Raw genomic sequence first — 25,261 nt, 5'->3', positions numbered from 1 at the left:
AGTTGGAGCTCCACGTCGGGCTCTGTGATGACAGCTTGGAGCCTGAGTCTGCTTCTAACTCTGTCTCCTTCTCTCTCTGCCCTTCCTCCGCTTAAGCGCTCTCTCTCTCTCTCTCTCTCTCAAAAGTAAATAAACATTAAAAAAAAAAAAGACAGCTGGAATTATATACAGAAGAAAACAATGTCTCCAGCCTGTAGTCGGTTCTATTGAATTTATTTATTTATTTTTAAGTTTATTTATTTATTTATTTGGAGAGAGATGGAGTGCAAGCCGGGGAGGGGCAGAGAGAGGGAGAGAGAGAATCACAAGCAGGCTCTGCCCTGTCAGCACAGAGCCTGAAGCAGGGTTCGAGCTCACCCAGTGTGGGGCTCAAACTCACGAACCGTGAGATCATGACCTGAACTGAAGTCAGATGCTTAACCGACTGAGCCCAACAGACGCCCCTCTTTTTTCCCCTCTGTTCATTTGTGTCTTAAATTCCACATATGAGTGAAATCATATGGTATTTGTCTTTCTCTGACTGGCATTTCACTTAGCATAATATACTCTCTATCTGTCCACATCATTGCAAATGGCAAGATTTCATTCTTCTTGATCACCAAGTAATATTCCAGTGTGTGTGTGTGTGTGTGTGTGTGTGTGCGCGTGTGTGTGTGTGACACCTTCTTTATCCATTCATCTATTGATGGACACTTGGACTGCTTCTGTAATTTGGCTGTTGTAGATAATGCTTCTGTAAACATCGGGATGCCTATATCCTTTGGAATTAGTGTTTTCCTATTGTTTGGGTAAATACCCTCTACTGGAATTATTGGATCATAGGGTAGTTCTATCTTCAGGTTTTTTTAGGTTTATTTATCTACTTAGAGAGAGACAGAGCACGCCAGTGAGGCAGGCTCAAAGCCTTTAGGATAAAAGCCAAATCTTCACTATGACCTGCAGTGCTGTGATCTGAGCCCCCTCCCCACCTGCCACTTCTCTGCCCTTGTCTCCTCCATGTACCTTCCTCGGTCACACCTCTGCAGCCACAGTGTTCTTTCCTGCTCCTCCAAAGTAGGCTGATAAAGCCTATGGGGCTGCTTCTTCGAGTAGCGTTCTCAAAAGCAGAAAATAAAATACTTGGTATCCTAAAGAAAGCCAGTTCTAGCCAAAATCTCAAATAAATAGTAAATCAGAAGTGGCATATGATGATATAAGTGCTTTTTCCTGATGCGCTCAATTCCAAATCTAGCATTGGATCCAACAATTGCCATGATTTCAAAGTAGAGGTGGCCTACGAGATATTTTGAGAGCTCTGTAACAACCGTAACGTGACACGGAAGTGTCTACCTGTGGTTTCCGTCAGCTGCGTAGCTGGAGATCCTGCCATCTTGTTTTGTTGGCTATGTTCATGGTTGCTGGAAATTCTAAACGTCAGCTAGAGTTAGTGAAAAGGCCATGGAACCTTGACTTCCATCTATGCACCCAGGTGGGGTTAAGGGGCTCCATGTGAGGAACGCTGCTTCAGGGCTGAGGCACGTGCTGTTCCTTCTGCCCGAAGTTAGACCTCTACATGGCTCGTCTAGCCTGGCTGAAGGCCTTCAGTAAACCTCTTTCACGTAGAACTTTACAACACTGTTGTTTACACGTTTCTTACCATGGAGGTGTGACAAATAAGCCAATGCATCTGAAACTCTTCAGGGTCTCTCCCCATGAGAGGTTTTATAACTTGAGAAAAACTCCATTTATTTAGACTAATTGTAGGAGACATGTCACAATTAATGGAGATTCTTGAATTGTTATGTTTTCAAACTCACGTCTCTTTCAAAAATGTGTGGTCACTTAAGAATTACTCAATAGGGGATCTTAAAGGACTCTCCTTTAATTAGTAAAATAATTAAGTTCACGTGTATGGAAGCTGGTGAAATGTTTGAAGAGGTTTTTGATATGGTTTGCCCTTTTTTAATCAAAATATTTAAGAAGATTATTTGCTTCCTGGCAAGTAAAGACCTTCCCTAAATTACCAGGGATTCCAAAATAATTGTGTCTAAAGGTGTGAGGACTTACCACAGAGTCTGCATTTTACTATCTTCTCTGTTTGGAAGAGAACATTGCCATGAATAACCAAAGTCACGCAGTTGTATCTTTGAGATACAATGATTTTCTTCCAGAAGATCTACTCCCTGTTCATGTATGCATTCAGCAAATATTTATATGTCTGCTCTTTGCCAGACACTGTCCCCACAGCTTACTGGAGAGGCCTGAGATTAATGTGGTAGTGATTCTCTAGAGTGCTGGCCATAGAAAGCACATAAGAAAAATGAGTTGAGGGGCACCTGGGTGGCTCAGTCGGTTGAGCGTCCGACTTCGGCTCAGGTCATGATCTCATGGCTCGTGGATTCGAGCCCCTTGTTGGGCTCAGTGCTGACAGCTCAGAGCCTGGAGCCTGCTTCGGGTTCTGTGTCTCCCTCTCTCTCTGCCTCTCCCCTGCTCACGATCTGTCTCTCTCTCAAAAATAAAGGTTAAAAAAAATTTTAATAAAAAAAGAAAAATGAGTTGAATAAATATATAAAAGGAAGGGTGAGTTGATGAATGAATGAATTGATCCCACACGTATCTCAGAGCCGAGGGGATAGTTTAGCATAGTCTCTTGCCATTACTCTTGTCCAGTTTGGAGCAGTATGGTCTAAGACCTTCAGGAAAACACAAATTTACTCCTGTGGTCTTGAGGCAGAAAAGTTGCCCTGCCTAATGTTACCATTTGAAATAGGAATAAAGTGTGTAAAAGACATCAGTCGTCGACAGCACTGAGGCTGAATGTCCATTTGAGCCTAGACGAGGCCACGAGGAATTTCTGCCCAGTAGAGCTCTGGGTCAGCCTCTGAGCTGATGCTGGGCACAAATACGATGTTGGACAAGCATCAGGAAGCACACAAAGAGCGTCGGTTGTATCAAAAAAGTAAATGTTGGGGCGCCTGGGTGGCGCAGTCGGTTAAGCGTCCGACTTCAGCCAGGTCACGATCTCGCGGTCTGTGAGTTCGAGCCCCGCATCAGGCTCTGGGCTGATGGCTCGGAGCCTGGAGCCTGTTTCCGATTCTGTGTCTCCCTCTCTCTCTGCCCCTCCCCCATCATGCTCTGTCTCTCTCTGTCCCAAAAATAAATAAAAAACGTTGAAAAAAAAAAAAGTAAATGTTAGGGATGCCTGGGTGGCTCAGTCAGTTAAGTGTCCGACTTCGGCTCAGGTCAAGATCTCATGGTTTGTGAGTTCGATCCCCGCGTCGGGCTCTGTGATGACAGCTTGGAGCCTAGAGCCTACTTGGGATTCTATGTCTCTGGCTCTCTCTGCCTGTCCCCTGCTCACACTCTGTCTCTTTCTGTGTCAAAGATAAATAAACATTAAAAAATTTTAAAAAGAAGTAAATGTTAGTATAAGTGTTGTGTCTCCCCTTGCCCCCCCCAAATTCTAGAAAAACAAGATGAAATCAAAGAGAAATTTTAAAAAATAAAACTGTTAATTTGTTAGTTTATTTAACTGAAAGTTGCTGAGAGAGTAGATCTTAGATGTGCTTACCTCAAAAAAGAAATGGTAACTCTGTGACACGATGCAGGTGTTGGGTAATGAACGGGATGGTGGTAGTCATTTCGTAATCTACAGGTGCATCAAACCAATGTGTTGCACACCTTAAACATACACAATGTTCTGTGTCAATCATATCTCAGTAAAGCTGGGGGTAAAGCCACTAAAAGAGAGGCAGAAATAAAAATCATGCTGGAAGGAATGTTAAAAGCCAATCACAAATAAAGCCAACATTAGAAGCAGAAAATAAAATGCTCCAAATAAAATGAGGAAAATTCTGAGGCAAGCTCAGAATTTCTTGCAAAATGCAGAGAAAAAGAACAGAGAGCTGAAAACAATGATACCTCGGGCAATGGGCATGGAAAAGAAAGACTGATAATCACATGATTGGTGTTCCTGAGCAAGAGAAGGAAAAGGAGTAGACACAGAATTTAAGACTTAAAGATAGACAGACAGCTGGACGGATAGATAGATGGATAGGTAGATAGGTAGGTGGGTGGATGGATGGATGGTTGGATGGAGAGATAGATATATGATTGATAGATACATAGATGATAGATAAAGAGATAATTGACAGTTTCATAGGTGATGGATAGATATATAGATAATTGATAGATTCATAGATGATAGATAGATAGATAATTGATAGATTCAGAGATGATAGACAGATGATAGGTAGATGATAAATAGATGATGGATAGATGAGAGAGAGAGAGAGAGAGAGAGAGGGATAGAGAGAGAAAAGGAGGAGAAGGAAGGAAGGGAGGGGAGAAAAAAAAAGTTTTACTGAATGGAAGCAGTGACTATAGTTTGTAGATTAAATGTTCAGAGTGTTCCAGGCAGAACTGACGAGCAAGTAATACTATCTCTTGATCGTATCCTGGCAAAGTTTTTGAAAATTTTAGATCACAGAATCCTGCAGGAATCCAAAAAGAAAAAAAGAAATAACGACAACAGATTACCTAAAAGGGAATAAAAAAATAGGCCTGCCTCGGACTTCTTCAAACTATGAAAGCCCCACGTGACAAGGGTCGGCATGAGCGGTGTGGAGGAAATCGCATTACGGCACTCCAGTTCTGTGGCCAGCTGAGCTGTTTCTTAGTGAGGAGAAGAGAAGACGTTCCTACACACTCCAGGATTCATAATCTGTCCTACCCACTGACCTTCCTACCTTTGTGGGAAAAATACTCCCAAAAGCCTGCCCTGTCAAGCAAGACATGAAGCTTAATTATGATCATGGAGACATTGGAATATTAAGGGAGTCATAATAAACATTGAAACAACTTAAATATAGAATTTAAGAATTTATTTTAGTGACTTAAAAATAGATTGCAAATCTATGGGGGGCCTGGGTGGCTCAGTCAGTTAAGCGTCCGACTTCAGCTCTGGTCATGATCTCGTAGTTCGTGAGTTTGAGCCCCACATCAGGCTCTGTGCTGACAGCTCAGAGCCTGGAGCCTGCTTCGGATTCTGTCTCCGTCCCTCTCTGCCCCTCCCCCATATTGATGTTCTGTCTCCCTCTCTCTCAAATATGAATAAACGTTAAAAATTTTTAAAAAATAGATGGCAAATCTCAAAAAAAATTTAAAGATGATATATGATGAAAAATTGTAAAATGATCAGAATTTCAATCCTGTATTCTATCAGAAGAAAGAAAGGACGAAGAGGAAGGAAAACTTCACGTTTTCTCATCCTAGAAGGAAAATTGGAGATCTGGGAGATATGGTTTGAATTTTTTCAACTTTTTAAAATTTGAAGGTAGGTGAGGCATTCAGCAGACATCATAGGATGAAAAGTCTTGCTCTCACCTCTGTTCCTGCCCCCTTTGCACCTGTGCCAGGGTATCAACTTTGTTAGATTCTTCTGTCTCTTTGCAAAGATTCTCTATGCAAGCACGAAGACTTATTTTTTCCTCTTTTTTATGTAAAAGCCTATTCAACACAGCATTCTACACCTTGCAGTTTTCAGTTGAGAACATTTCTTTTTTTAAAAAGTGTTATTGAAATATGATTGAGATACAAAAAATTGTGTATGCCTAATATACACAATTTGATGAGGTTGGATACATGCATATACCCATTAACCATCATCCCAGTCAAGGTAATCCACATATCCGTCACCTCCAAAACTTAACTTGTATACTCCTTTTTTGTGATCAGTTGGCCATATTTGCATGGGTCTAATTCTGGGCTCTTTATTCTGTTACATTGGTCTATGTGCCTGTTAGTTTTTTTAAAAAATTTAATGTTTATTTATTTTTGAGAGAGAGAGAGGGTAAGTGAGGGAGGGACAGAAAAAGAGAGAGACAGAATCTGAAGCAGGCTCTTTGCTGCCATGCAAAGCCCAATGTGGGGCTCAAATCCACGTACTGTGAGATCATGACCTGAGCCAAAGTCAGATGCTCAACTGTCTGAGCCACCTCAGGCACCCCTATGTCCCTGTTTTTTTTTTTTTTAATTTTTTTTTAACGTTTATTTTTGAGACAGAGAGAGACAGAGCATGAATGGGGGAGGGGCAGAGAGAGAGGGAGACACAGAATCAGAAGCATGCTCCAGGCTCTGAGCCATCAGCCCAGAGCCCGACGCGGGGCTCGAACTCACGGACTGTGAGATCGTGACCTGGCTGAAGTCGGATGCTTAACCGACTGAGCCACCCAGGCACCCCGCTATGTCCCTGTTTTTAATGCCAGTACCGTTCTGTTTTGATTGCTATAGCTTTGTAATATATTTTGAAATCAGGAAGTGTGATACCTTTAGCTTTGTTCTTTTTCTCTTAATATTGCTTTGGCTCTTTGGTGCCTTCATTGGTTCCATATGAATTTTAGGATTGTTTTCTCTATTTCTGTAAAAAAAAATGCCATTGGAATTTTGATGGGTATAGCATCAAACCTGTAGATTGCTTTGTGTAGTATGGAAGTTTTAAATATTAAGTCTTCCTGTCCATGAAAATGGGATGCCTTTCCATTTATTTGTATCTTCTTTACTTATTTGCATGGATGCTTTGTACTTATCTCTGTGTACATCTTCCGCCTTCTATGTTAAGTTTATTTCTAAGTTTGTATTCTTTCTGATGCTATTATAAATGAGATTATTTTCTTCATTTCCTTTTTAGATATTTCATTGTTAGTGTACAGAAATGCAACTAATTTTTGTATGTTAATTTTGTACCCTTCCACCTTACTGATTTTGTTTATTTGGGGTGTGTGTGTGTGTGTGTGTGTGTGTGTGTGTGTGTGTGTAGTCTTTAGGTTTTTTACATAAAAGTTTATGTCATCTGAAAGCAGAAATAATTTTACTTTCTTCCGACCCAATGCCTTTAATTTCTTCTTCTTGCCTAAGTACTCTGAGTAGGACTCCCAGAACCATTTTGAATATAGGTTTCAAGAGTGGGCATATTTGTTTTTCTTTCTGATCTTAGAGGAAAAGCTTTCACTTTTTCATCATTGAATATGATAAGGGGATAAGCTATGACCTTATCATATATGGATTTTATTATGTTGAAGTAAGTTCCTGCAATATCTAATTTGTTGAGGTTTTTTACCATGAAAAGAGTGTTAGATTTTGCTGAATACTTTTTCTGCATTTATTGAGATGATTATGCGTTTTTTATCCTTCATTCTGTTCATACGATCTGTATCACATTAATTAAGTTGCATGTATCCCAGGGATAAATCCCGCTTGGTGATGTTATAAGATCCTTTTAATGTGTTATTGAATTCAGTTTGCTGGTATTTTTTTGAAGATTTTTACATCTGTGTTCATCAGGAATGTTGGCCTGTAGTTTTCTTTTCTTGTAGTGTTTTTGTCTGCCTTTGGTATCAGGGCAATGTTGGCCTCATAAAATGAGTTTAGAAGTGTTTCTTCCTAGGGGCACCTGGGTGACTCAATTGGTTGAGTGTCCACCTTCGGCTCAGGTCGTGATCTCACAGTTTGTGAGTTTGAGCCCTGCATTGGGTTCTCTGCTGTCAGCGCAGAGCCTACTTCAGATCCTTTGTCCCCCTCTCTTTCTACCCCACTAAAAAATAAAAAATAAACATTAAAAAAGAAGTGTTTCTTCCTCTTAAATGTTTCAGAAGAATTTGGAAGGATTGTATTAAATCTTCTTTAACGGTTTGGTATAATTCATCAGTGAAGCCATCTGGTCTTGGACTTTTGTTTGTTGGGAGGCCTCAGATTACTGATTCAGTTTCCTTATACATTATTCACACCTGTTGAAGTTGTCTGTTTCTTCATGATTCAGTCTTGGTAGTTTGTATGTTTCTATGAATGTATCATTTCCTCTAGGTTTGGTGTATAATTATTCAAATTATGAATAATCTGTGATCCTTTTGGTTTCTATGTCTTCAGTTTCCATGTCTCCTTTTTCATTTTTTATCTTACTTATTTGAACCCTTTTATTATTTTTAGTAGGGATGGATAAGGGTTTGTCAGCTTTCTTTTTTCAAAAACAACTCTTATTTTTGTTAATATTTTCTATTGGTTTTCTATTCCTTATTTTGCCTACTTGTGCTCCAATGCCTGTGTTTTTTATCTTCCTTCTGCTAATGTTGGGCTTAGTTTGTTGTTCTTTTTCTAGGTCCTTGAAGGATAAAATTAGGTTGTTTGAGATATTTCTTCTTTTTAAAAATTTTTTAATGTTTATTTATTATTGAGAGAGAGCACGTGCAAACAGGGGAGGGGTAGAAAGAGAGGGAGACAGAATCCAAAGCAGGCTCCAGGCTCTGAGCTGTCAGCATAGAGTCCAACATGGGGCTTAGACTCAAAAACAGCGAGATCACGACCTGAGCTTAAGTCGGATGCTTAACGGACTGAGCCACCCAGGTGCCCCAGATCTTTCTTCTTTTGTAATGCAGGCATTTATTGCTATAAACTTCCTTCCTACTACTGCTTTTCTTGCATCCCACAGATTTTGTTAGTCCTATGTTTATTTTCTTTCATATTAGGTATTTTCTAATTTCCCTTTTGATTTCTTCTTTGACAATGGTTGCTCAAGAGCATCTGGGTTAATTTCCACATGTTTGAATTTTCCAATTCTCCTTCTGGTACCAATTCCTAGTTTTTTTCCAGCGTGGTTAGAAAAGATACTTGGTGTGGTTTCAATCTTCTTAAATTTGTTAAGACTTGTATTCTGGCCTAACATGTGATCTGTCTTGAAGAATGTTTCATGTACACTTGAGAAGAATGTATATTCTGCTATTGTTGGGTAGAATACTCTGTGTCTTTCTGACAGGTCCATTTGCTTAATAGTGTAGTTCAAGTCTACTGTTTCCTTGTGAATTTTCTGTCTGGAAATCCTATCCATTGTTGAAAGTGGGATATTGAAGTCCTCTACTATTACTGTACTGCTATCTATTTCTGTTTACAGATCTGTCAATGTTTGCCTTGTATATTTAGGTGCTCTGATATTGGATGCATAAATATTTATAGTTATTATAGCTTCCTGATGAATTGACCCTGTTATTACTATATACTGACCTTTGTATCTTATAGCAGTTTTTGACTTAATGTTGTCTAATATAAGTACAGACACCCTGCTCTCATTCGGTTACCATTTACATGGAATATCTTTTTCCATTCCTTCACTTTCAGTCAATGTGTATCTGTAATTCTAAAGAGAGTCTCTTTCAGGCAGCATATGGTTAGAGCTTCTCTTTAAATCAATTCAGCCACCGTGCCTTTTGGTTGAAGAGTTTAATCCATTTACATTTAAAGTAATTATTGATAGGTAAGGACTTAGAATTGCCATTTTGTTAATTGTTTTTCTGTCTTATTTGTGGTTCTTTTGTCTCTCTTTTCCTCTATGTCCAACTTCCTTTATGATTTGCTGATTTATTAATACTGGCATGCTTTGCTTTTCATTTTTCTTTTCTTTTTCTTTTGTGTATCTACTAAAGGTATATTTGGTGTGTGATTACTGTGAGGGGTTACAAAAAACATCTAATAGTTATAATTGATTATTTTAAGGTGATAACAATATAACTTCAATCTAATACAAAAAACTCTACACTTTTACCTCTCTGTCTTCCTACTTTATGTTACTGATGTCACACTTTACATGTTTTTACATTGAGTATTCTTTTTAAAAAAATTTTTTTTAACGTTTATTTATTTTCGAGACAGACAGAGACAGAGCATGAACGGGGGAGGGTCAGAGAGAGGGGGACACAGAATCTGAAACAGGCTCCAGGCTCCGAGCTGTCAGCACAGAGCCCGACGCGGGGCTCGAACCCACGGACCACGAGATCATGACCTGAGCCGAAGTCGGCCGCTTAACCAACTGAGCCACCCAGGCACCCCTACATTGAGTATTCTTAACAAATTTTCATATTCGAAGTCTTACTTCTTTTTGTCTTTTATTTCTTTTGCTTTTAATAATCTATTTATTTAAAATATCCCAGAGTATCACAAAATAAGTACATCTTTATTATATTCTTATGTTCACCTAATACATTCAACAGCATATAAAAATAATTATTCACCATGATCAAGTGGGATTCATTCCTGGGCTGCAGGGCTGGTTCAATATTCACAAATCAATCAGTGTGAGACATCACATTAATAAAAGAAAAGATAAGAACCATATGATCCTGTCTATTAATACAGAAAAAGCATTTGACAAAATTCAGCATCCTTTCTTAATAAAAACCCTCGAGAAAGTCGGGATAGAAGGAACATACTTAAACATCATAAAAGCCATTTATTAAAAGCCCACAGCTAATATCATCCTCAATGGGGAAAAACTGAGAGCTTTCCCCCTGAGATCAGGAACGCGACAGGCATGTCCACTCTCACCGCTGTTGTTTAACATAGTGTTTGAAGTGCTAGCATCAGCAATCAGACAACAAAAGGAAATCAAAGGCATCAAAATTGGCAAAGATGAAGTCAAGCTTTCACTTTTTGCAGATGACATGATATTATACATGGAAAACCCGATAGACTCCACCAAACGTCTGCTAGAACTGGTACATGAATTCAGCAAAGTCACAGGATACAAAATCAATGTACAGAAATCAGTTGTATTCTTATACACTAATGATGAAGCAACAGAAAGACAAATAAAGAAACTGATCCCATTCACAATCGCACCAAGAAGCATAAAATACCTAGGAATAAACCTAACCAAAGATGTAAAAGATCTGTATGCTGAAAACTATAGAAAGCTTATGAAGGAAATTGAAGAAGATACAAAGAAATGGAAAAACATTCCGTGCTCATGGGTTGGAAGAATAAATATTGTCAAAATGTCAATACTACCCAAAGCTATCTACACATTCAATGCAATCCCAATCAAAATTGCACCAGCATTCTTCTCAAAGCTAGAACAAGCAATCCTAAAATTCATATGGAACCACAAAAGGCCCCGAATAGCCAAAGTAATATTGAAGAAGACCAAAGCGGGAGGCATCACAATCCCAGACTTTAGCCTCTACTACAAAGCTGTCATCATCAAGACAGCATGGTATTGGCACAAAAACAGACACAGAGGCCAATGGAATAGAACAGAGACTCCAGAATTGGACCCACAAAAGTATGGCCAGCTAATCTTTGACAAAGCAGGAAAGAATGTCCAATGGAAAAAAGACATCTCTTTAACAAATGGTGCTGGGAGAACTGGACAGCAACATGCAGAAGAATGAAACTAGACCACTTTCTTACACCATTCTTTTTGTCTTTTAACTTTTATATTGGAGTTAAGAGTGATTTATACAGACCCATGACAGTATTAGAGTGTTCTATATTTGTGTATATATTTAGCTTTTCTGGTGAGTTTATACTTTCATATGCTTTTGTGTTTTTGTTTTGTGTCCTTTCATTTCAACTTGCAGAACTCTCCAGCATTTTTTATGAGGCAGGTCTGATGATGATGAACTCACTCGACTTTCATTTGTCTGGAAAAGTCTTTATTTTTCTTTCATTTCCAAAGGACATTTTTTGCTGGGTATATTATTGGTTGACTGTTTTTTGTTCTTTCGGTAATTTTGCATATGTCAATATTTCATTACACTGATGTACTACAAGTTAGTTAATGGGTCCCTGTTGGGTATGTGACTTGTTTCCAATCTTTTGCTTTTATATAACTGCATAAATACAGCATTTTTTATGCAGGTATGTTGATAGCATTAATTCCCAGAAAGGGGGATTATGAGATTCAAGGATCAATGTGATTGTAATGTTGAAAGATCTGGTCAAATTAATGCCAACTAGTTTTGTTTTTTTTTTTAAGTGAATTGTAACATTATTGGAACTTTAAACACAGCATTTAGTTTCCACTTTACAAGACAAAAGGGAACAAAGAAAGGATAAGCAAAAGTCAAAGGCCCATAAAATCAGAAGGTCTAGAACAATGACAATGTAAACCTAAACATATGTGTAATCACAATAAATTGCTAATAGGGTTAATGCTGCAAAGGCTCTTAGATTGGGTTTCCAAATAAAACCTAATGATATACATTTACACGAGACATTGCTGGAATAGAATCATACAGAAAGTTGTAAAAATTGGACAAAAGTATATTAGGTAGAAGAAAACAAAATAACCAAGAGTCATAATAGTAAAATCAGACAAGATAGGATTTAAGACCCTAAAAAAGGATAAAAAGACATCCATTTAAAAAAAAAAAAGTAAAATCCACAGTAACATGAACTGTCCTGTGCTGGATAAGATATAATACATAACAACAAAAATGGGGAAAACATAAAAAATGTGGTAAATATAGTAGACGGGAGCGCTTTTTCTGGACATGAGCTCTCAAGGAGAAGCAGGTTAATAAGGACACATACTAAAAGAAGATAATAAAATTTCATTATTGTAAATATTTGAACTTTACACCCTAAAAAGAAATAGCATACTTTCTTTTCAAGTATGCATAGAACATTTGCCAAAAAAAAAAACCAAAAAACAAAAAACAAACAAAAAAAAACAATGAAATGATTGTATGTTAGGCCATAAATGTGTCTTAGAGATTTCAAGAAACAGTTGTACAGATTACCTTTTCTTTTTTTTTAAATTTTTTTAAATGTTTATTTATTTTTGACAGAGAGAGAGAGAGAGAGCGCGCGCGCACACACACACACACACACACACACACACATATATGAGCAGGGGAGGGGCAGAGAGAGAGGGAGACACAGAATCCGAAGCAGGCTCCAGGCTCTGAGCCGTCAGCACAGAGCCTGACACGGGGCTCGATCCCACGAACCGTGAGATCATGAGCTGAAGTTGGGCGCTTAACCGACTGAGCCACCCAGGCGCCCCTCCCTAAAGATTTCATACTTTTTTTCTAAAGGAGGAGCATTTTGTTGGCTGCGTGCAGCAAACAACTTAAAGATTCACATTAGTATTTTTGTTTTCCGGAGACTCCTCTGTGTTAACCCACCCCTGGGAATGTCTCTCTCTGTCTCTACCTCCAGCTCCACCAACCCCTCTTCTCCCACCACCCCACTCACCGTCACATTTCTTTCCTTTCCTGATACAGAGCAATCCCGCCCTCTTCGGCTCCCATTGAGTCGCATCCATAAACCAGTCAGGTACACAGTAGCCCAAAGCCCTTTGCTTTAACAGGACCCCCTCCCTGCCGTGGAGGAGCTCCAGACCTAGAAATAAACAGCCATCTCTCGTACTTTATGTAATTCAGCCCGTTCGCTGCCGTGCGGTCAGAATGCTAAACAGTATCTGTCCTGTGGTTCTGTGGCCCTATTCTTAAAGGAATTTGCTTTTTGTCATATTTGTTTTTATTCCAAAGGTGTCCCTCAGCCTAATATAACTTGGTTGAAGAGAGGAGGACCTCTGAGTGACAATATTTCCTTGCTTTTCAATGGATCCCTGTTGTTGCAGAACGTTTCCCTTGAAAATGAAGGAACCTACGTCTGCACAGCCACCAATGCTCTAGGAAAAGCTACGGCAGCATCTACACTCCACCTGCTGGGTAAGTGTCGGGTGCTTCCGGTTCAAGTGCTTCCTGTCATACGTTCAGAGCAGGGCCCGGTTTCTTCTGTCCTGGAGTCGTGGAGTAAACGGGATGGACGTTAAGTGGTTGTAACCCTGGCTTGCCTCCGCCCGCTCACATGCTGCTCACTGCATCTCGCACTTTGTCTTACAGTTCTTCTCTTAGAAGGCTGTCACTTTCCTGCTGCTCCTTCTCTGCCCAAGAGCCTACCGTGGCACACAGTTTTCTGCCCAGAATCCAGACCCTTCGCGTTCTGCCTGTGTATTTGCTCATCTGCTGACCCGACCCCCCTTCCAGGCCAGCAGCGAGCTCTGTTCTAGTCGGTGTGGTTTCCTGCGCCATGATCCGATGGAACCCCCCACCCACACGTGGTTTCCCTGGAAGTACGGCTTCTGGGAGCACTGCTCTCCCAGGAAGAGGTGTCCGTCACTGCCTTTCTCACTGGATAGATGCAGGGCCAACTTCTGTCACTTACACAGGGATTCCTGTCTCCTGTGTGACTCTGATTTCATTTGACCTCTTTTGCCTGGTCTTACCATTTGGTGTCTGATTAAGTCCTAACACACGTTGCTCTCCAACTGTTTCCTCTTTCATTTACGTTTCCTCAATTAAATTGCAGGTCCTTTCATGATAGAGACCATGTCTGATATCTTTGCAGCCCTGAGGATATAATGTAGTCTGGGGGCGCACAGTAGGTTCTCAGTAAATCCGGATCACTTGAGTCTTAAGACACCTTACCATGGGGTGCATGTTGTAATTTGGAGATGCTCATCACAACGCGCCCCTCGACACAGGATGACAATTGGGGATGATATCTGGAGTTCATTCCCTTCCCCTGCGTTCATCTCTTTTGTTTCTCAAATTCCACATGGGAGTTGAATCGTGGTATTTGTCTTTCTCTGACCGACTTATTTCGCTTAGCATAATACACGTTGTTGCGAATGGCATGATTTCATTCTTTTTGATCCCCGAGTAACGGAAGGAAAAATAAGATACAGACAGAGGGGGAGGCAAACCATAAGAGACCTGTAAAATTTTTTTTAGCGTTTATTTATTTTTGAGACAGAGACAGAGCATGAACGGGGGAGGGTCAGAGAGAGAGGGAGACACTCAGCACAGAGCCCGACGCGGGGCTTGAACTCACAGACCGTGAGATCATGACCTGAGCTGAAGTCAGCCGCTCAACCGACTGAGCCACCCAGGCGCCCCCATAAGAGACCTTTAAAGACAGAGAACAAACGGAGGGCTGCTGGAGAGGAGGTGGGTGGGGGATGGGCTAGATGGGGGATGGGCATTGAGGAGGGCACTTGTTGGGAGGAGCACTGGGTGTTGGATGGAAGCGAGGAGCCACTGGGTTCTTCTCCCGAAACAAATACTACACTGTATGTCATCTACTTTGAGTTTAAATAAATAAATTAAAAATATATATTTGGAGTTCAACGAATTCTTGTCACCAAAATGGGCTTTAAGTTGTTGAGATCCGGGGCGCCTGGGTAGCTCCATTGGTTTAGCACTGACTCGAGCTCAGGTCATGATCTCGCAGTTCGTGAGTCCGAGCCCCGTGTTGGGCTCTGTGCTGACATTTCAGAGCCTGGAGCCTGCTTCAGATTCTGCGTCTCCCTCTCTCTCTCTTCCCCTCCCCTGCTCACACTCTGTCCCTCAAAAATAAATAAACATTTAGGGGCGCCTGGGTGGCTCAGTCGGTGAAGCGTCCGACTTCGGCTCAGGTCACGATCTCGCGGTCCGTGAGTCCGAGCCCCGCGTCGGGCTCCGTGCCCACGGCTCAGGGCCTGGAGCCTGCTTCGGATTCTGTGTCTCCCTCTCTCTCTGCCCCTGCCCCGTTCATGCTCTGTCTCTCTCTGTCTCAAAAATAAATAAATAAATTAATTAATTAATTAATTAATTAAAATAAAATAAAATAAAATAAAATAAAATAAAATAAAATATAAAATAAAAATAAGAAAATTTAAACTGTTGAGGTTTTAGGACTCAATGAATAATACTCCTCTCTCCTGCCAGGGTTTGGAGCCAAGTGAGAGTTGCTCACAGAAGTCAGATGGACTTTAGGGATCATTCGATAATCCTGTCTGTAGCTCCAGCACCTACCACAGGTGTTGTAAGTGCTAAACACGCGTTGCACAAATGAATGGAATTGAGTCATTGGCGGACGTGGTATGAGATCACAACAGGTTCCACTGCTGAACCAAGAGGATGATGGGAAAGAACCTCCCGCATGGTGTTTCTCGTTGGCAGTTCGAGGAGTCCAGGGTCATAATAGGTGGGAGGTGCCCACGTGGGGATTGGAACCACTGTCGGGCACGAAGCACTTGGATGTTCAGTCACTCCTCTGACACAGTAGCACAGGGTTGGGGTAGTCATTTTTATTTTTTTTTCTTTCTTTTTTTTTGGGGGGGGGGCGGCGGTCATTTTTAATCCTGGTACATACATGAGGAGACCCAAGAAACTCAGAGAAAGTTTTCCTAAAGCCCAAATATATATCCTTCTCTTTTATTTTATTTTTTTTTAGATTTCCTAATATTTATTTATTTTTGAGAGGCATAGAATTCAAGCAGGGGAGGGGCAGATGGAGACAGAGAACCTGCTTCCATGTTCTGAACTGGCATCACAGAGCCCGACGTGGGTCTCAAACTCATGGACCGTGAGATCGTGGCCTTAGCTGAAGTCGGACGCTTAACTGACTGAGCCACCCAGGCGCCCCCATAGCCTTCTCTTTGAGCATTCTTCATACTACCCCTCTTGGACTGGCCGTGCTGATCAGGAAGGCACTGGTGTACCTCCCTGTGGCCCTTCCCAAAGACCTCTGTGGTCTTCTCGGATCTTGGAATGGAAGATTCTCAACCGATGGGCTTGACCAAGCCTGCCTGATTGCTGAATGCCTTCCCCATGCTCTGAGAAGCGCCAGCCTTATCCCTCACTTCTGCTCCTCTCCACTCCTGAACCTGCATGGCTGCCTCAGCTCCGCCCTGCACACCTCTTCCCTTAGGGGTTCCTCCTGCCAAGAAGCTCATGACTTAGCTGAGGAATCAAGAACATCTTACATTGCCAATACATGGCATCCCTCTGCCACCCTGCCCTCATGCTCGAGTTTCACTGCCTTTCAGAAAGGCCATCTCCCCCATGTGAAGTCCCCTATAAAACGTCACCCATTCTCCTGCTGCTGAGGTGTCCCTTAAGAGGAGGGGTTTTGCTGTTCTTAATGCTTCTTCCAGTCCCTTTCGGCATTAGGGGGACTCCATTTTTTCCATCGTCTTAGGCTATAAACCCTGAAAACATGCAGACACCACGTTTTAGCACAGCTGTTCTAACTGAACACCGATAGCACCCCACACACCCCCACAGAACCCCCAGATTTGTGTGGGCCTGAGCATCCGGGACAGAACATTTCATCGGCAGGAGCTGACTTCCTAGCGGCTGTCTTCTTTAAGAACACCCGAGCTGGAGTAAGAGGCAGATAATGTTTAACTGGTAAACAAGTGCTCCTTCTTTCTCTCTTTCAGAACAAAGACGGTTGGACAGTAAAAGTGGATTTCCCAAGGACCAGAAAAAGCATAGGCTCCAGGCATCTGACACAGAAACCAGCAGCAGTGACCCAACAGGAGAAGCCCTACCTTCAGGTCGGAGATTTTGGCTTCTTGAGGATTTGCCATTCGAGAGGCATGTGCGAGGAAAAGGATTTAGCTACAGGATGCTCCGTATCTTGCCCTTCTCGATAAGTAAAATTATTCCTAGGCACTTGGCCGGCTTTTCCCTTGCCCTCAGGCTTCTGTAGCTCAACTCGTTCCTTCCATATCGAAACAGTTTTGAAAAAGAAATCGCTCCCGAGGAAGCCCGCGGGGCTCATGTCCCAAATGTGCATCGTTACTTGTGATAAAACAGGTGTTGGTTTTCCAGTTTCTAAACGGTGGCCAACTTGGTAAAATATTCAGAGGGGAGATTTGCTAGGAATTCTGGAAATGATTCCTTCGTTCTTCTCTTTTTATAAATTCTTCCCTAGACTTACTAACTTTGTTAGGCATCGGTGTTCGGTCAGGAGAACCTGATCTCAGTATTCCAAGCTTGCAAAACTCTTCAGGAGGCCAAGAGAGAGAGGTAGGGTTAAGAAAGTCAGAAATTCCGAAAGTACAGAAGACCAGTACTGATGATCTCAGAGTCTTGTAGCTCAAAAATGGGTAAATCACAGAAGGACACAGAGAAGCTCCTGTTATACTTCATGCTTTAGTTTCTACAGGAACGGTACTGGCTGCGTCATTTCACCCTTTTAAATCTTGAACGAGTGCCTCTCCTTTGCAGAAAGTATCCCAAAGAATAACTGTGTACATAGGGATTCTAAGAATGTAGTTCCCAGGCTCCCACCTTCTCGGATGCAGGAAGGGCCTAGAAGAAGAGAATAGTGCTGGGCCACCCACCAAACAGGCCAGCTCACGTTATTCATGTTATTTATGACATCATTCTCCAGGAGTATTTATATATTCTTCTCATCTTTCAGGAATACTACTACCATTAGGAAATGCACTATTATCCATTTATGCAACATTTGTCTTAGTCTGTTTGAGCTGCTATAACAAAAACCACAGACCGGGTGGCTCATAAGCAACAGACATCTATTTCTTACAGTTCTGGAGGCTGGGAAGTCCAAGATCAAGGCACCCGCAGATCTGATGTCTGGTGAGGACTTCCTGGTTCACAGCCATCTTTTCACTGTGTCCTCCCATGGCAGGAGGAGTGAAGAAGCTCCCTGGGGTCTTTTTTATAAGGACTCTAGTCCCAATCATGGGGGCTCCTCCCTCATGACCCCATCCCCTCCCGTAGGCCCCCCCTCCTATGACCATCACATTGGATGTTAGGGTTTGTCATCTGAGTTTGGGGGAGACACACACATTCAGTCTACAGAAACATTCTGCAAGTGTCTGCCCAGTGCTGGGGGAAAGAGGACTCTTCCCCCGGGAAAGCTCTTGCCAGGCTGGGGGAAAGAAAGGACTTAGCCCCTGGGAAGCTCACAGTTTGAAGAGGGAGGCAGTCATGTGAACAGGTGTTCTGAAGCGGTGTGACAAGTACTCTAATAGAAGGATGGCCAGGTCCACTGGCAGCACTGAGGAAGGGGCCCTGACTCTCTCTGGAGGAGACAACCAAGTCCTCACACAGGCCTCAGGGCTTGTTCTGGGAAGAGGAAGGACAGCATTCCAGGCAGAGGCACGGGAGGTGCAAAGGCAGATGGGGTTCCATGCAGAAGGGCACATGAGCCTAAGGAACTCCCTCGAATCAATTACTTTAAAAATTGGATATCATGATTCTGAAACCACTGGGACAGTTGAAGCCTTTGGAATATTTCAACATTGGCCTAACCAATGGCACCTATCTCGTTTGACCACCTGCTACACACACATACCCACACACACATACACAAATACACATCCACGTATTCACCAACTGGAATATGCCAGCCCTTCGGTGGATCCCTACTTCAGCGTTTCAAAGAGACTCATTTATTAATTTAACGAAGACTGGTTGAGCACCTAATACATAACGTGCCCTGTCCTGGCGGTGAACAGGACAGAAGAGCTCCCCGTGGACTTGGTGCTCTAGTCAGGGAGGCAGACGACGAACAAGGAAACACACACATAAGATATTTCTCTGTGGTGAGTGCTATGAAGGAAACAAAATAGGATGATAGCACAGCAATTGCACATGGCCATTTTGGTGAAGAAAGTCAGGACCAGCCTCCCAAGGAGGTGATAGTTGAGCCCAGGTCTAGATGATGACATAGAGCCATTCATGCATAGGGATGAAGGAAGAGCCTCTCCCGCGGAGGGAAGTGAGCGCAAAGACCATTAACTGGGAACAAGCTTAATGTGGTCAGGAAACACAAAGAGGGATGCCTGGGCAGCTCAGTCAGTTAAGTGTCGAACTTCGGCTCAGGTCATGATCTCGCTGTTCGTGAGTTCGAGCCCCTTGTCGGGCTCAGTGCTGACAGCTCAGAGCCTGGAGCCTGCTTCGGATTCTGTGTCTCCCTCTCTCTCTGCCCCTCCCTCACTCGTGCTCTTTTCTCTCTCAAAAAATAAACATTAAAAAAAACTTTAAAAAGAAAAGAAACACAAAGAAAACTCACATGATGTGGACACAGGTTGGGGGCAGAGGAAAGGGTGGATGAAACGAAGTTGGAGGGTTGCTGAGGACCAAATCATTCAGGGCTTTTAAGGTCATGGTAAAGACTAGAATTTATTCCTGTTTTCCCAGCACCATTTGTTGAAGAGACTATCTTTTCCTCATTGTATATTCTGTCCTCCTTTGATCCTGATGTCTGTTTATGTGCCAGTACCTTACACACAAAGAATGAAACCGGACTATATATACATATACATATACATATACATATACATATACATATACATATACATATACATATACATGCTGTATATGTAAACAGCATATACAAAAATAAACTCAAAATGGATTAAAGATCTAAATGTGAGACCTGAAACGATAAAAATCCTAGAAGAGAGCACAGGTAGTAATATCTCTGACATTGGTCATAAAAACATTTTCCTAGATGTGTATTCTCAGAAAAGGGAAACCAAAGCAAAAATAAACAAATTGAACTACATCAAGAGAAAAAGCTTCTGCACAGGGAAGGAAATAATCACCAAAACAAAAGACAGCCTACTGAACAGGAGACATACCTGTAAGGGATAATATGCAAAATACATGAAGAACGTAGGCAGCTCAACATCAAAATAACCTATAGTCTGCCTAAAATGGGAAGAGGACCTGAACAGACATTTTTCCAAGGAAGACGTACAAATGGCCAACAGACACATGAGAAGATGTTCAACATCACTCATTATTAGGGAAATGCAAATCAAAACCATGATGAGATATCACCTCATACCCGTCAGAACAGCTAGGATCAAAAAGACAAGAAAACAGCAAGTGTTGGCGAGGATGTGGAGAAAATGGAACCCTTGGGCACCATTGGTGCGAACATTGGTAAATTGGTGCAGCTGCTGTGGAAAACACTATGGAGGTTTCTCAAAAGCTTAAAAATAGAACTACCAGATGGCCTAGTAATTCCACTATTGGGTATTTAGCCAAAGAAAATGAAAACACTAATTTGAAAAGGTATACGCACCCCTGTGTTTATAGCAGCATTATTTAACAATAGCCAAGATAGGGAAGCAATCCAAGTGTCCATCGGTAGATGAATGGATAAAGAAGATTTGGTGTATATATACACAATGGAGTATTAGCCATAAAAAAACACAAAATCTCGCCACTTGCAACAACATGGATGGAGCTAGAGGGTATAACGCTAAGGGAAATAAGTCAGAGAAAGACAAAACCATATGATCTCACTCGCGTATAGAATTTAAGAAACATAAACAAAGGAAAAAAGAGATTAAAAAAACACTCTTAAATACAGAAAACTAACTGATGGTGGCCAGAGGGGAGGTGAGTGAGGGGATGGGTGAAATAGGTGATGAAGATTGAGTACATTTATCTTGATGAGCACTGAATAACGTACAGAACTGTTGAATCACTAGATTGTACACCTGAAACTATTGTAACACTGTGTTAATTATACTTCAATTTAAAAAAATTCTAGAGCTTATTCCTAAAACACACGAAGCTATTGAGAAGTCTTACATGAGAGTGAATATGATCTTTTCAAATGCTCTTGTATCCGAAATCATTAACCGTAAACCAAAAAACAATGATCAATTGGAACCTCATCAAGATTATTAAAATCTGGTCATCAAGGACACCATTAAGAATACGGATAAGTCATAGATTGGGAAGAAAGATTGGCAGAACGTATGTCTGATGAGGAATTCCTATCTAGAATATATAAAGAACTCCTACAAGATAATCATGAACCCTCCCATCCCCCAAAAGAGACAATGGGCAAAGCACTTGCACAGACGGTTCACAAAAGAAGATATACAGTGGCATGGAAACACAGGGAAATGACAATTAAAACCACTACTGGAAGAGTGAAAACAAAAACACCGACAGTGCCAGGTTTTGGCAAGGATGTGAAGCTGCCGAAACTCTTATACATTGGTGGTCAGTACGTAATCTGGTACACCCCCTCTGCAAAACCGTGTTGGTGCTTTCTGATAAAGCTAACCACACACCTACCTTGGACCCAGCAATTCCGCTCGCAGATATTTATGCAAGAAACGTGAAGACACGGTCACAAAAAAATGTGCCCGAGAATGCTCATAGCAGCCTTCCCTTCATAATGACCATCACAAGGAGAATGGATAAACAAAGCATGGTATATTCAGACACTGGAATATTATTTAGCAATAAAAGAGAAGGGACTACTGATATGCACATCAATACGAGTGAATCTCAGAAATGTTATGCTCAGCAAAAGAAGCCAAATGCAAAAGACTGCGTGCATGAAGTCCCAGAACAGGGACACTAGTAGTGAATACTGATGGAGATGAATTAGTAATTGCCTGGTGGGGGAGGGGAGTTGATGAAAATAAATTCAGATTAAAATAATTGATTAAAATAACCTAATTAATCATTAACACTGATTAAATCAAGAGGAAACTTTTTGGGTGATGAAGTGTGTTATGCCTTGTTTTGAATTACAGTTACAAATGTACATACAATTGGGAAAACTCATAAAACAGCACACCTGATTTCTGAGCATTCTATTGTATGTGAATTACACCTCAATGCAAAAAAAAAAAAAACCAAAAAACCCACAAAGACAAAAACCCACGTTTTTAAAGAAATGCACGTGTCCTGCCTTGAAGTGCCAAGGTGTGTTTGTCAAGTATGACATAGTAGAAAGAGTTAGATGTGGGGTCAGACACACGTGGAGGTCCTTCCTTCTGGTTGTTCCTTCTGGAGGAAGGACCTTGTGCAAAGTCACTTGGCTTTTTTCCCCACTTTGGCAAATAAAACCGATCTAATTCACAAGATGGCCACAAGGATAAGTGAAAAACTGATGGCCAAGTAGCTAATTCCATACTCGTCACCTGGGAGGTTCTCCATAAACCCAGCTATTTTTAAAAAACCGTTTTGAATAACCGTCATCCTGGAGGCCCAACTAAAAATATGTCCTGTTCTGTTTTGCCAATGATGCCATATGCAACTTAAGACAAAAATTCAAAAATCAGCAGGAAAATCTGGAAAACAATAAGTTACAGAAATCGCTCTGCTCTGTGAGGGAGCCTGTGGACACAGCTGGTAGCCATCAATTACTTGTGATTGTGACGGGAAAATCTGGCACCTTCTGTGGTCGCACACACATCTTTCCTCGTCGTATTGTACCTCATCTTTTTACCGAGTGTCCAAAGGGAAGGGAAAGGCCGTTTGGAACGAGGACTGAAATTAATAAGCCACAATTCCTGGAGGTGGTCAGCCTCAACTTTGCTAAAGGGAACTCCCATTTTTACCTTTCCAGATGGTCTCCGTGACAAATTATTTATGCAGTTCCAGGAGTAAGCTGAGGTTTAGATTAAGAATTAATGGAAAAGTAAGAATGGAACGAAGTGCATTTTTAACCTTACTGCTTAATCCAAGGTCCCGCTAAACGGCCTTTCATTTCTCTGCCTGATCCACTTTTGAGACACAGAACTGGTGACAGCGACCCCTGGAGACCTCCTCCCTCCTGTCCTCTTGGCTCTGCTTGGAGAATGCCGAAGAGGCAGCCCGCTGCCCAGAACACCTCCTCCCTCTCTCTGGGATGCTTCTGGCAGGTCCAGCTGGTCTCCAATAGCCTCTCTTCCAGCCTGTGGCCCAAGGGGCCCTCGCCGGCCACCGCCCCCACCAGTTATTACAATAAGTCACTGGAGGGAAAATGAAATGCACTGTGTGATGGGTTTACTCTCTCTGTGCTCCTCAAAGAACCAGACCGGCAGCCCCTGGTGGTCTTTGGCCGTGTCCCCTCCAGCCTCATCATCATATCTCATTCGGGGCTGCCGTGACATGTCATTTCCTTTCTGCAGAGCCTTTTTGGGAGCTCGGTAACTGGACGCATTGTTCTGCCAGCTGCGGGCACTTGGGAGCCCGAGTTCGGAGACCCCGGTGTGTGACGGCCAACGGGCAGGAAGTGAGTGAGGCCCTTTGCCATCACCTCCAGAAGCCGCCGGCTGGGTTTCAGCCCTGTAACATCCGGGACTGCCCCTCGAGGTAGGTGTCATTGCTCTTACCAGTACCAGCTTTTTGCTTGTGTTCGAAGGCTCGCTAATTTGGATTTACCGCCGCGATCGCGGAGATGTGTTTAGCTGGGACTCGGTACCAGGCATTCTGCTAAGGGCTTCATGTGGCTCATTTTGCAGGCACCTCGTTAGTTTCCTGTTTTGTAGGTGGGAAGGTTGCCCCAAGGCCACACAGCTGCAAAGGCCAGAGTTCAAACGGAGAAGGCAATCTGTGTTCAGAGCCTTTGCCCTTGATCGCTGCTCAGGTCTGCTCCCTTGCCCTCACAGTGCTACCTCGTCCTTAGTGGAGCTGGTTCTGTGGGTCGAGCCTCGGAGATCGCGTGGAGGTCCTGTTCAGAGTGCCCATCCCTAGATTCCACCCTGGCGGTGAAGACCACTAATGACCTTTCTATGTAACGGATGACAGAAGTCAGTAATTTTTGAACGTCCAAAATCCAACTCCTGATCTCCACCAAGCCCGTTCCGCCACTAGGCTTCTGGATTCAGTGACTGTGTCCCAGGCCCCCCGCTCTCTCCCACCTGCACCTGTTCTTGTCCATTTCCATGGTTCGTGCGGGAGCTCACGCCATCAATGCCCCTCACGTGGACTGCTCCAGGAGCCTCCTGATTCTTGCCCCCCCCCCCCCAGAGGGCTCTTCCCACTGTAAGCAGAATCGTCTTTAAAACACATTCACCATGATGTTTGTTTAAAACCCTTCAAACACTCCTCGTCATTCTTAGGGCAAAAGCCAAATCCCTAGCACTGGGTTATGTATGTCTTACGCATTTTTTCACCTTGTGTCTAAAATAGTGCTTTACGTGGGGCACTTGGGGGCTCAGCCGGTTAAGCCTCTGATTCAGCTCAGGTCACGATCTTGTGGTTCGTGGGTTTAAGCCCCAGGTCGGGCTCTGTGCTGATAGCTGGGAGCCTGGAGCCTGCTTCGGATCCTGTGTCTCCCTCCCTCTCTCTGCCCCGTCTCCGCTCGCGGTCTGTCTGCCTCTGTCTCTGTCTCTCTCTCAAAAGTAAACAGACATTAACAATCTTTTAAAATAGTGTCTAACACACACACTTGCTGCCTGACCGATGGCGTGCGGCCAAGAACAGAAGCCCCTCCGTGCTTGGGTCTCGGGCTGCCACTCTGTGTCACTGCTGGTCTCATCCGGCCTGGTTATCTGACCTCCACTCCACGCCCTTTTCTTGGCTCTCAGATGCGCCATTCTCCTGACTCAGAGTCTTTGCACATGCCGCTCCCGCTACCTAGCACGCTGTTCCCTCTCTTTGCACTTAGACGTTTCCGTTCGTCCATTTTCAGGGAGACCGTCCCTGACCTTCCCCTCCGAGCACAGCCAGGGCCCCGTGCTGCTTGGGTCTCCTGCTTCTTTATCATCTGTCTTTATCGCTCTTCCCACAGTCCGTCTCGTTGTCCTGCTAGACTGTCTGCCCTACAGTAAACCCATAGCTGTTTGCGGGACACTTTATCCCAGCACTTAGCACAACGTCCGCCCCATTATGCACCCTCCACAGGTATGTGTGAAGTGAATGAATGGTTTCATTGAATCACATAGTCCCTAGCAGAGAAC

At 42.6% G+C, this 25,261-nt stretch overlaps 1 protein-coding gene across 3 annotated transcripts in view; it reads left to right on the top strand.

Annotated features, from left to right (window-relative positions):
* ADAMTSL3 (ADAMTS like 3) overlaps window positions 1-25,261 on the top strand; it is a 350,523-nt gene that overhangs the window by 311,792 nt on the left and 13,470 nt on the right. For all 3 annotated transcript variants that reach the window (XM_053888620.1, XM_053888619.1, XM_053888621.1), the window contains 3 exons: window positions 13,299-13,481; window positions 17,021-17,137; window positions 23,489-23,672. In XM_053888620.1, the coding sequence (XP_053744595.1) occupies window positions 13,299-13,481; window positions 17,021-17,137; window positions 23,489-23,672 (484 nt within the window). The remainder of the gene's footprint in view (window positions 1-13,298; window positions 13,482-17,020; window positions 17,138-23,488; window positions 23,673-25,261) is intronic.

This window comes from Panthera pardus, unplaced genomic scaffold, assembly GCF_024362965.1.
Source record: "Panthera pardus isolate Hobbes unplaced genomic scaffold, ASM2436296v1 HiC_scaffold_23, whole genome shotgun sequence".
Lineage (NCBI taxonomy): Eukaryota > Metazoa > Chordata > Mammalia > Carnivora > Felidae > Panthera > Panthera pardus.
The sequence above is the reverse complement of the archived record's forward strand: the minus strand, read 5'-3'. Positions and strand labels throughout refer to the sequence as shown.